The sequence below is a fragment of the Myxine glutinosa genome, chromosome 6 (genome assembly GCF_964187855.1).
Source record: "Myxine glutinosa chromosome 6, kmMyxGlut1.1, whole genome shotgun sequence".
Taxonomy (NCBI): Eukaryota; Metazoa; Chordata; class Myxini; order Myxiniformes; family Myxinidae; genus Myxine; species Myxine glutinosa.
Window position 1 is genome coordinate 150036850 of NC_136266.1, and position 13595 is coordinate 150050444.

Genomic DNA, 13595 nt, shown 5'->3' on the forward strand with positions numbered 1-13595 from the left:
AAGGTTTATGGAGAAAATTCCATGTCGATTTCTCATACATCCAATGTTCCTGTTTTGCTGATGAAACAAGTGTCTCCAAAGGCAACAACCCATAGGGAAAAATGTGCAAGTTCGGATAATACAAACAACCATTTTCTGACATGTTTCTACTTTGAGGCCTCATCTTGAAAAATGGGAATGCGATGAAAACCCTAACCCTAAAACGCCGATATTAATGGACACACACACACACACACACACACACACACACACACACACACACACACACACACACACACACACACACACACACACACACACACACACACACACACTTACTTTGCGTATATTTTGCCAATACACACATACATACATACATACATACATACATACATACATACACACTTACTTTGCATATATTTTGCCAATACACACATACATACATACATATACACATACATACACACACACACACACACACACACACACACACACACACACACACACACACACACACACACACACACACTTTGCATATATTTTGCCAATACACACATATACATGCACACATACATACATGCATATACACATACATACATACATACACACATACATACATACACACATACATACATACATACATACATACATACATACATATACATATACACATACACACAGCAAAACACACGCGAGAAAATCTCGGTGTGAATATTTATAAATAGTGAATATAACAGCAGATTCGTTTTGGTTCAGATCCTGTTCCCGGTCAGGCCGATCAATGGGATAGAAAACGTAAACTGTGCTTCCTGACGGACGTGTGCCCTCTACCGAGTGGCGTTCTCGGGAAAATTCTCATTTGTATTTAAACTTCACCATCTGCAGCCCCTTCACTTTTTGCATACATAATAAGTAGATGGCACCTAACGCAAAGTATCTACCTCGTGAAGAACCAAAATTAACCGGGATTGTTCCTGGATTGTAAACTGAGCTCGAATCCACCTTTATAATAACACACAATGTGAGTCTGCAAACTCAAAATTGTAATCTTTTTCTCTCTCTCTCTCATTGTAATTACAGTAATTAGATATTGTTAAGATAATTTAGGAATGTGATGTAGTCAGGAAGTTTGATGATAAATAAAGGAATTTTAGGGGAAAATTGATATTGCCGGATGTTTGTTTTCTTTTTAATGTTGTTTTTTCCAAATAATGTTTTTTTAATGACACACCATGTTCTCTTTGACTGACATTTGACTTGCAGTGCAGACCAGGCCTTGGACCGGTATGCGATGCACAGGTTCTATGATGACCAGGTAGCAGCTGAGTCACAGCCTTCACAGAGGAGGTGAGGATTGTTTATTACCCTCGCCAGAGGATATGTATTTGAGTCCGTTTGTTTGTTTGTTTGTTTGTCTGTTTGTTTGTTTGGCTGTTTGTCTGCACAGAATAAATATGATTTTCTCTGCAACTGTTGGTCGGATTGACAGGAAATTTTCACCACAGGTGCAACTCCACCTGTATATTTTTTAATGATAATTATGACGTCAACGTCATAGGTCACGTGGTTCGGCCGCCATCTTAGAAAAACCGAAAAACTTTGCACCTCTATATCTCCGAAAGTGCTGAATAGAAAAAAATTGAGACATGGCTCATTGTAAAGAACTCTCCATGGGGAATAAAATATGTTAATGATGATGTCATAGGTGCCTCCATTATGACGTCATAATTCGACAAGTACAAAACTTCATCCGATCAAGATGAAATTTCTTGAGCATAATCTAGCAATAAATTAGTTTCGAAAACAAATAATGATGACGTTATCGGTCATGTGGTTCGGCCGCCATATTTTTTTAACACAAATGCCTTAAAAATCACTGAAAACACATCCTGGCGAGGGTTTGCAATCTCTGATTGCTCTTTCTAGTTTGTTACTTGCAAAATCGAAGATTTTTCCTCGTATATTGGTGGGTTGCGTTTGTTATTCTGTCTGTTTGTTTGTCACCGGCCTACAGGTCACAATTCTAAACCGATCATCATTAAACTTCACCGAGTTGTAGAGGTCGTCACAATTGAGAAGCCTATTGTTTTTGACGTCAAAGTTCAAAGGTCATCTGGAGGTCAAATTTCTAAAATTGCCATCCAAATTACCATCTGATTGACTTGAAAATTGAACAGCATATGCATAGAACTTCAATCAATTGGGAAACTAACTATTTGAGGTCAAAAGGTCAAAGGTCAAGAAGGTCAAGTTTCCAAAATCATCAATTTTCATCTGAAAAACTGTCAATTTTCAACAGATTGACTTGAAAATTGAACAACATTTGCATATTGCCTCACTGAAATGGGAAACGTACTATTTTGAGGTCAAAGATCAACTCAAGGTCAAACTTCCAAAATCATCAAATTTCATCTGAAAAACCGTCAATTTTCATCCGATTGACTTGGGAATTGAACAGCATTTGTATATTGAGTCACTAAATATGGAAACCAACTATTTTTGAGGTCAAACGGTGAAAGGTCAACTCTAGGTCAAACTTCCAAAATCATCAATTTTCATCCGATTGACTTGAATATTGAACAGCATTTGTATAGTGCCTCATTGAATTGGGAAACCAACTCTTTTTGAGGTCAAAATGTCAAAGGTCAACTCAAGGTGAAACTTCTAAAATCATCACTTTTCTTCCTATTGACCCGAGGTTTGATCGAGATCGTCCATTTTAATCTGGTTGAAATGGACAATTTGATGGATCAATGGCATCCTTTGGGGTGGGGGTGGGGGGTGGGCGGGGAGGGGGTGGATTTTGCAAGTATCGTGCTCTGCATGACGTCTTCTTGTTTATTTATTTATACAAACACCACATTTTTGCTTTTTCCACGGTTAACGATATTTTACGTGGCATTGCCTTTTCATAATTGGCACTTTAGTGGTCATCAAAATCAAGTAGCATTTAGTTGACCACAATATGTGTGCTGACATTGCATGCGTAGCCTGTGTTCGAATCTCAACCCAGTTATAAACCGTTCATTCTTTTTGTGAACAAGGTATACAAACCACGAGTATAGAGGATATATGATTTGACTCTTAATGTTTGTACAAAAGAGTTCCACCACAGCGATACGAAGCAATTGTTTATTAGAATTCTAAAAACATCATCATAATCAGACATTAACTTGATCTATCATTTATTTCTACAATTGAATACTCTCACACAGGTAACCAATTTTGAAACTTGAGAATTAAAATTGCACAAGTTGTGCGTAAATCAGTTACTTTGCAAGGCTTTATTTCTATTCATGCTGAGAGGGGTGGGTCATTTTGAGAAATCATTAATTTAATTTTTTCGGCAGGTCATTTTGAGAAATCATTTATTTAATTTTTTGGGCACGTCATTTTGAGAAATCATTAATTTATTTTTTTCGGCAGGCCATTTTGAGAAATCAAATCACAATTTCTCACACAATCACAATCACAAATCAAATCTCAATATCACAATTTTTTTGGTGGGTCATTTTGAGAAATCACTAATTATTTTTTTTGGCAGGTCATTTTGAGAAATTATTCATTTTTATTTTTTGGCAGGTCATTTTGAGAAATCATTAATTTATTTTTTTTGGCGGGTAATTTTTAGAAATCATCGATTCTATTTTTTTGGCAGATCATTTTGAGAGACATAAAAAAAAAATTTGGGCAGGTCATTTTTAGAAATCATTGATTAAATTTTTTGGGTGGGTCATTTTTAGAAATTATGAATTTTATTTTTTTGCCGGGTCATTTTTAGAAATTATGAATTCTATATTTTTGGCGGTCATTTTTAGAAATGATTTTTTGGCGGGTTAATTTTAGAAATCATGACTTATTCTGAATTAGAAATCATGTTTTTTAAAGTTGTATATTAACGGAGGCAGACACAGGCTCTTCAGCTCAACTGTTTAATGGTGTCTCTCTTCCATCTCTTCCCCACACCTTCTCTCCCATCACTACCGGTTACGCCTCATCATTTCTGGTCCAACATGCATTCCTGAATATTCACTCGCTCTCAATATCACATATTCCTTTTTTTCGCGAAGATAGCAACAACTAGTAATGAAAAACAATGAACATAGTAAGCATGTAATTGAAGGTAAATATGTCATATGACAAAGTCCTTGGTCCATTGAGGAGCTCGACGATGTCTGGTGCCATGACAAAGACTTGTGGAGGCATTTGGTGGACAGGGTTATGTGCACCATAATCCTCAAAACCTGTCAAATTGTTAGCAGCAAGTCCATTGGTGTTCTGAATTGCAGGTGTGAGATGAATTGTATTCCACACTTTCATATCAGAGAGTCTGGAGGGAACAGGACCTCTATGTTCAATGGTCTTGAGGAGTTGGGTAAACTTGTTTTGTCCTTTCTTGTGAAATCCAGGTTTCCAAGCTCGCACGAATGTTTCTTTCCTACAGGAATGTTTCAAACTCAACTGAAACAAATTGAGATCCATTGTCAGAGATAAGTTCCTACGGGTTTCCTTCACAACTGAATACAGTAGTCAGGAACATGATAACGTAACAGATGTTACTTGGAAAGTAAAGGCTGCTTGTGGTCATCTGCTGAAGTAGTCAATTAAGGCATAGCGACAGTCCATTTGGCCGTTATCAAGTGTTCCCACAATATCGATGGCAAGCTTTTCCCATGCAGCATTAGGCAGAGGAACCGGTTGCAAAGGTGGAATCCGAGTGACAGCTGTTTTATCGTGCATTTGGCAAGTAATACACAACCTAATGGTAACTTCTACTTGAGTCCATCCCTGTCCACCAGTAGAGGTCAGGCAACCTTTGCTTAGTTCTTACAATTCATTGATGCGTATCATGGGCAAGCTGGATCAACTTGTGTTGAAGTTCTGTCGGCACTATCACACGGTGAGTGCCACGAATGAAGTAATCCTCATGTATAGCCAGTTTATTCCGAATGTGAAAGTAGGGAAATACATTTGGGTCAATGCACTTTGCATTGCAAGGCCATCCTCTGGATACGTATCTTAGCACCATCTGTAGAACAGGGCATCCATTACAAGCATCCTTGAATTGTTCCACAGGCACAGCAGAGAAGTCACCGGACACTAGAGCCACCATTTCTTCATCCGGTTTGTGGTAAGGCTCTGTCGTGGGATGTGGCAATCGAGATAAACAGGCCGCAGTCACGTTTCCATGACCAGGCTTGTGTACAATTTCATCGTGAAATGGCAGTAAGCGTGCAATTCTCATTCCAGCTCGACCAAGACCTTTCAATGACAAAGTGCGGTCAGTCTATTGACAACACGACTGTGGTTTTGCCAAAGTGTAGGCGGCATGACTTTTTCGGTTCACGAAGATCCACGCGCAGTCGTATACCTCCTGTTTTCTTATGCGTAACGACAACAGGTGAAACCCATTCAGAAGAGTCAATTCTCTCAACGATACCTGCCTTTTCAAGTGTTTTCAATTATTGTGAGACAGTGTTCAGTAAAAGGTAAGCGGTGAAGCTACTGCTGGAATGGCATCACATCAGGCCTTGTCTTTACGCTGTGTACAAATCCGTTTGCAAAGCCTAGAGTGCCAGTGGAGTTAGGATTAGATGTCCGACAACAAGTTGATGTTTGATGAGCAGAGGTACTTAGCACTGGTGCAGGTGCAACACATCCGTTGACAATATTCAGTCTGACATCAGTGAAAAAGGTCCATGTTACGGAAAGATGTTGGCGACTAACTTTTAACGGGTGATCATCACACGATTAGTGAATCTATACGCGTCTAACTCTTAAACGCCTTTTGTAAACTCGGCGCGAAAAAGTCTCACCGTGAAAACAAAGTGTTGGCGGCACCTTCAAATTTGGACAAATTTGAAATTTCTTCCCCTCGCCAAACAGGGGGAACTCCATCAACATAGGGAAGATCCAATCAGCAGCCAGGCGCTGCACATGACATCTATCTATAATTCCAGTAATCTCTGTCTGTACGTTTGTACGTTTGTCTGTTTGTCTGTGACCGCTGTTTCTCGACAACTCCCGGTCCGATATACTTGAAACTTGCCAGGTATATTGCTGGGGACCCGAGGATGTGCCTTTTGAAGGTTTGAAATTAATCGGACAAGTACTTACCGAGCTATGGCGATTTAGCCGTTCGCCGTTCGCTTTGCCGTTGCGAATGGACCAAACCATTCATGTAAATAGAGGGGGGGGGGGGGGGGGTTCTGTGGTCGTTCGCTTTGGCTTTGCGAATGGACCAAACCATTCATGTAAATAGAGGGGGGGGTTCTGTGGTCGTTCGCTTTGGCTTTGCGAATGGACCAAACCATTCATGTAAATAGAGGGGGGGGGGTTCTGTGGTCGTTGCGAATGGACCAAACCATTCACATCGAATCATCGAATCACATCGAATGGACCAAACCGTTCGCTTTGGACCAAACCATTGCATGTAAATAGAGGGGGGGGTTCTGTGGTCGTTGCGAATGGACCAAACCATTCATGTTTTTTTTTTTTTTTTTTTTGGCAAGGAACGGGCACCCACGTACGGGCACGTCCTAGCTTATATATAGTACGGGCATGCCCTAGTATCAACAATAACAACAACATCCTGGAGGGGAAAAGCTTATAAGCAACAAACTTTAATACAAAACCTGGAGATGTTAGTGCTCACTCCAGAGATAGTCTTGTTGCTAACATGCTTTGCCAGAATAATTTAAATATTGCATGACTTATTAATTTTTCTGAGGCAGGTAAATAATTACCAATAACTAATTGCCGACCGCGGAACTACGTAACTTCCGGTTAGTGCACCCTTCACGACAACCGTCACGTGATTGGATACGTTTAAAACAAACCACAAAAGGGCACGTGTTACAGCTTACTTCTGGTAGTCTCGCCCTCACTTATACGAGTTCCCATGCAAGGACCGCACAGGAATCAGACCCTTGTAGCGACCCATGGGTCCCCCAAAGCTCGAGACCAGCAACATAATCTCCTTGCCCAAGCCGGTGACGTAACCGGCGGACAAACCGTGGCGCCGAGGTTATAATTGCTTGCACCTGTCGGTCACATGACCACCAAAGCGTGCCTCGCCTGAGAGGCGTGGCTTTGGTTCTGACGTGTGCTTTTTGGCTTGGATTATATGTATGCGAACCCGATAAACGGGTTTTCAGAGTTCCCGAGTTGATTATACAATAAACATCTTCTCGGACGAGTTTGTGTCTTGTCCGTCACTTCGTCCGTCTCAAGCAGGAGCGCAGCTCCTTCACTGGTGACCCCGAGTTTACGACACGCGATGGACACGGCAGTGTCCCTCAAACTGCCCACTTTCTGGGAAGCACATGCCACCATCTGGTTCGCTCAGGCGGACTCCCAGTTCGCCCTGCGTGGCATTACGGAGGACACCACTAAATACCATTACGTGGTCGCCGCGCTCGGCTCCATGACCGCCGCCCGCTGCCTGAGCCTCCTCCAGAGCCCGCCCACTGATGGCAAGTACGACGCCATCAAGGCACTTCTTCTGGGCGCTTTCGCCCTCTCCCCGGCTGAACGCGCACGATGCCTGCTCGACCTTCCTGAGCTCGGCGATACGCGCCCATCCGAACGTATGGACTACATGCTCGCGTTGCTCGGCGAGCACCCCTCGGATTTCCTTTTCTGAGAGCTTTTTCTCCGCCAGCTCCCGGCCCAGGTACGGGTCGCCCTGGCAAGCACGACCATCGCGAACCACCGCGACCTCGCCAGAGAGGCCGACAAGATCGATTCGGCAAGCCAGCTCGTCGGAGCGGCGAGCCAGCTCGTTGGGGTGGCTGCCGGGAGCCCACCCGCCGCCCGCGGCGCAGTTTCCCGCCCGACGCCCGTGACGCAGCTTCCTTCTCGGAGGCCGCCGGGCCGGCGCGACTGGCAGCGGTGATGCCGCGTCGCCCGGTCCCGACGCGTCGACCGGAGCCCCCGCCAGGCCCGGCCTGGTGTTATTTCCACGCCAGGGCGGCGGGCCCGATCATGTCAACCCCCATGCACGTTCGGCAAGTCAGGAAACGGTCGGGCCGGCGCTCACTACCAGCCATGAGCGCCGGCCGTTCCGGAACCTGCTATTCATCATGGACCAAGCGTCGGGGCGGTGTTTTCTCTGCGACACCGGCGCTCAGCTGAGCGTCATTCCCGCTTCGGCGGAGGACAGGCGGGCCGCCATTTGCGGCCCCTCCTTAATCGCGGCCAACGGCTCCGCCATCCGCACCTTCGGCCCACGCACCGTCGCCCTCCGCTTCGGCAGCCAGCTCTTTCGCTGGGAGTTTGTGACGGCGGACGTCCCCATGGCTTTGCTCGGTGCCGATTTCCTTTGCGCCCATGGGCTGCTGGTCGACGTTAAACGTCGGTGTCTCGTCAACGCCGAAACTTTCAGCTCGCTGGCGTGCACCTTGAGCCGTTCCACGCCCACCGAGCTTTCCTGCGTCCTCCCGTTGGCAGACGACTTCGCGCGTCTCCTCGCGGAGTTCCCGGCCCTCACGCAACCGACGTTTTCGGCCGTCGCGGTGCGTCACGGCATCGAGCATCATATTCCCACTACAGGCCCGCCGGTGTACGCCCGAGCACGCCGTCTCAACCCAGCCAAACTCGCCGTCGCCAAGGCCGAGTTCGCCGCACTGGAGCGCCTCAGCATCGTGCGGCGCTCCGACAGCGCCTGGGCCTCGCCGCTGCACATCGTCCCGAAGCCGGGGGGCGGATGGCGGCCATGCGGCGACTACCGCCGCCTCAACGACGCCACTACCCCCGACAGGTACCCCGTCCCGCACATCCAGGATTTTTCTGCCCGGTTGGCGGGGCGGACCATTTTCTCTAAAGTGGACCTGATTCGGGGGTACCACCAGGTGCCCGTCCGCCCGGCCGACATCCTGAAGACGGCCGTTATTACACCTTTCGGCCTCTTCGAATTCCTCCGGATGCCCTTCGACCTCAAAAACGCGGCACAGGCGTTCCAGCGCCTGATGGACGGCGTGCTGCGCGACTTGCCATTCCTCTTTACCTACCTGGACGACATCCTCATCACCAGCACGTCCAGAGCCGAGCACCTCCTCCACCTCCAGACGCTGTTCGGCCGCCTCAGCGAGCACGGCTTGATCGTCAACCTGGCCAAATGTCACTTTGGCGCGGCGACGATCGACTTTTTGGGCCACCGCATCACCCGGAACGGCGCCGTGCCGCTACCGGCCAAAGTCGAGGCCATCGCCGCTTTCCCGCGCCCCCGCTCCGTCAAGGCGCTGCAGGAGTTCCTCGGGATGGTGAACTTTTATCACTGCTCCGTGCCCCGAGCTGCGCAACTCATGCGGCCCTTGTACACCGCCCTCTGCGGCCACCCGGCGAAGCGCGACGTCGTCTGGTCCACGGACATGGACGCTGCTTTCACCGGCGCGAAACGGGCCCTCGCCAACGCCACGCTGCTGGCCCACCCGGTACCCCATGCTCCCATCGCCCTCACCACGGACGCTTCCGACTACGCCGTGGGCGCGGTTCATGAATAATGGGTAAACGGGGCCTGGCAGCCGCTCGCGTTCTTCAGCCGGCAACTCCTGCCCAACGAGTTGAAGTACAGCACTTTCGACCGTGAGCTCCTCGGGCTGTACCTGGCCATCCACCATTTTTGCCACCTCCTGGAGGGCCGCCCGTTCACGGCCTTTGTCGACCACAAGCCATTGATTTTCGCCATGGCCAAGGTCACAGAGCCGTGGTCGGCCTGCCAGCAGCGCCACCTCTCCGCCGTGTCGGAATACACCACGGACATCCGGCACGTCGCCGGAAAGGACAACGCCATGGCCGACTGCCTTTCTCGAGCTGGCGCCAACGCCGTCCACCTCGGCGTCAATTTCACCCTGATGGCGACGGACCAGGCCACCGACGGCACGGTGCAGGCGCTCCGGGTGGCGGACACGGGCCTCCACTTGGCTGACGTCCCCTTCGCGGACACGGTCCTGCTTTGTGACGTCTCCCAAGGCCGACCTCGCCCCGTTGTGCCGGTCAAGTGGCGGCGTCGCATTTTTGCTTCGCTCCACGGCCTCTCTCACCCGGGCCGGAAGGCGTCCCAGAGGCTGGTGTCGGCACGTTTCGTCTGGCACGGGTTGCGACGGGACGTCCGCGACTGGGCCAACGCCTGCACACCCTGCCAGCGGGCCAAGGTCCACCGTCACACCCAGGCTCCGCTGGCTCCTTTCACCGTGCCCGAGCGACGTTTCGACCACGTCCACGTGGACCTGGTGGGTCCCCTGCCCCCATAGCAGGGATTCACCCACCTGCTTACCATGGTGGACAGGACCACCAAGTGGCCAGAGGCCGTGCCCCTCGCCTCCACCACCACCGCCGACGTGGCCCAAGCGTTCATCGCCACCTGGGTCACGCGTTTCGGCACACCGGCGGACATCTCGTCGGACCGCGGCCCACAGTTCACGTCCGAACTGTGGGGCGCGGTCGCCCGCAAATTGGGCGTTACCCTGCACCGCACCACGGCCTACCACCCCCAGGCCAACGGGTTGTGCGTGCGTTTCCACCGCTCCATGAAGGCCGCACTCATGGCCGGCCTCCAGGACGACGGCTGGGCCGACCGGCTCCCGTGGGTCCTTTTGGGCCTCCGCACGGCTCCAAAGGAGGACCTCCAGGCGTCCACCGCCGAGCTGGTGTACGGCCAGGCCCTCCGCATCCCGGGCGAGTTCGTGCCCGACGCCACCAGCCCCTGGTCCACCACGCGCCAGCGCACGGACTTCCAGGAGGCCGCCCAACGTTTCGCCCCGGTGCCCACGTCCCGCCACGGCGACCCCCAATCCTACATCCCCCCAGCACTCCGCACGGCGGAGTATGTCTTTGTGCGCCACGACGTGCACCAGGGGCCGCTCCGGCTACCATACGACGGACCCTTCCGGGTCCTACGACGGGACAACAAGTCCTTCGTCGTCAGCATCGGCGGCCGGGCGGACCGGATTTCGGTGGACCGCCTCAAGCCGGCCCACATGGACGTCGGCCAGCCGCCACGGCTGGCTCTCCCACCGCAGCGCGGCCGCCCCCCGTCCACTGCACCCCCCCGCCCGGCCACCCGCCACCACACCGGACCCCCCCCCCCCCCGCGACCAGCCAGGGGTCGTTTTGGTCGGGTCATCCGGACCCCCTTCAGGTTGACCTTCCTGGACCAAGTCGATTCTGGGGGGGCGTGTGTAGCGACCCATGGGTCCCCCAAAGCTCGAGACCAGCAACATAATCTCCTTGCCCAAGCCAGTGACGTAACCGGTGGACAAACCGCGGCGCCGAGGTTATAATTGCTTGCACCTGTCGGTCACATGACCACCAAAGCGTGCGTCGCCTGAGAGGCGTGGCTTTGGTTCTGACGTATGCTTTTTGGCTTGGATTATATGTATGCGAACCCGATAAATGGGTTTTCAGAGTTCCCGAGTTGATTATACAATAAACATCTTCTCGGACGAGTTTGTGTCTTGTCCGTCACTTCGTCCGTCTCAAGCAGGAGCGCAGCTCCTTCACCGTCAAGTAGGCCTCTCAAAGCCCATGCAATGGTTGCCAACCTATGGTTGTTTGTCCCTACTTTATCGTTTTAAATGCTTAGCCAAGCAAGTAAGCAGCACGTACCATTTATACCTCTTTGGTATGACTCGGACGGGTTCAAACCACCGACTTCCCAGACTCATAGAGGGCACTCCAACCATTACACCATCAAGTCTCATAAAAACATGAATAATTATTGACCTTACAGATACCTGTGAATTGTTGTTACATGAACTTATTTACACTTCAAGGAACCACAGGCATTATTATGATGAAGTTGTTATCGAGACTATCATCATCTTTATGATGATTGCATTGGAAATGCACAGTTCTTTGTAAACATTGGTCTCCTCGTGATACCTATCGTGTGTGGACCTGCGTAGTTAGTAGCAGGACCTGCTTCTTCTTGCACACCGACGTACAACCTGTTTGTACGGACTTTGGTTGCGTGCAACTCGGCACGTGATCTTGGTGAACGCTGGCGCCAAATTATCCCCAACTTCCTATTTTCTGGCCGCCTTAAACCATCTGATAAAGTCGGTTCAAGTCTAGAACAGGCCAATGTTGACGCACGATCGTACCTGGAGTTCGCGCGTGGCAGTGAGCAGTTGTTGTTCGCAAGAAAAAGGACAAAAGCAGTGGGGTTTTTTTTTTACCGTTGAGACTTTTTTACAATCTGTAGGCCTATCGATGATCGGTTAATCGGCCACTCCGAGCTAGGCCTAAATTACCATAGCATGATAGTTTTTGTGGTTTTAAAGTAAGTAGCCCGTTCATCAATACCGCTGGTGCTCACAGATATCTCATCCACATTCTATCATCAGGTTCACCTGTTTGGGGATTCCATCAGATCACATTCCCTGGAATCTTCGGCTGAAATCCGATACATTGTTCATTTTTCAGTTCTGTGCTGAAATCCCTGTGCCCTGCATGGGATGTATGTACAAGTTAGTTCAAGTACCTTAGACACCACCTGTAGTCATTACATTCCCAGGGATTAAAGTTCCATGGGTTTGATTCCTGTGGCAATTGATAGTGGAGTCTTGGATTGACTCATCTTCTTCACCATAATTGTTTTTTATTTCTTTATTTTTTACTATGCCACATTATTATTTAAACAGATGATATATTTATTTTAGGTGGTATCATGGATACATTAAGGTCATTACCCTGCATGCGCGAAGCAAAAAGTGAGGTTAAGCAATGGTTACGCGTCTGTCCATCCACAAATGTAACTGATCGAGGAACAACTTGATTTCCATTGAATGTTCCATTTTGACCATGAATCGGCACATGAATTGGAATACAAACCTGCAGTTTAGCCATACTTTGGCTCTGAATTCATCTCGATCGCGCATGCGCAGAGAGGGGTAAGGTAATTTTTAAGTGTTGAAGCCGCTTCAATATTTGGCTATGTCCTTCCAGCCATCTGTCAAAAATGAATAAGAACCTTTAATTCTAGAGGGTTCTAAAGGGTAATTCTGAGGGGTTCTAAATGGTTCTAAAGGGTAATTCTAGAGGGTTCTAAAGGGTCATTATCGAGGGTTATAAAGGGTCATTCTTGAGGGTTCTAAAAGGTAATTCTAGAGGGTTCTAAAGGGTAATTGTGAGGGGTTCTAAATGGTTAGAAAGGGTAATTCTAGAGGGTTCTAAAGGGTAATTCTAGAGGGTTCTAAAGGGTAATTCTGGAGAGTTCTAAAGGGTAATTCTCGAGGGTTCTAAAGGGTAATTCTAGAGGGTTCCAAAGGGTTATTCTCGAGAGTGCCAAAGGGTAATTCTAGAGGGTTCTAAAGGGTAATTCTAGAGGGTTATAAAGGGTATTTCTATAGGGTTCTAAAAGGTAATTCTATAGGGTTCTAAAGGGTAATTCTAAAGGGTTCTAAGGAGTAATTCTAAGGGGTTCTAAAGGGTAATTCTAGAGAGTTCTAAAGGGTAATTCTAGAGGGTTCTAAAGGGTAATTCTAGAGGGTTCTAAAGGGTAATTCTAGAGGTTTCTAAATGGTTCTAAAGGGTTATTCTAGAGGGTTCTAAAGGGTAATTCTAGAGGGTTCTAAATGGTTCTAAAGAGTAATTCTAAGGGGTTCCAAAGTGTA

At 48.5% G+C, this 13595-nt stretch overlaps 1 protein-coding gene across 7 annotated transcripts in view; it reads left to right on the top strand.

Moving 5' to 3' along the window:
• Positions 1-13595, top strand: part of LOC137429477 (tensin-3) — a 386475-nt gene that overhangs the window by 214883 nt on the left and 157997 nt on the right. For all 7 annotated transcript variants that reach the window (XM_068119427.2, XM_078780742.1, XM_078780746.1 and 4 more), the window contains one exon: positions 1243-1326. In XM_068119427.2, the coding sequence (XP_067975528.2) occupies positions 1243-1326 (84 nt within the window). The remainder of the gene's footprint in view (positions 1-1242; positions 1327-13595) is intronic.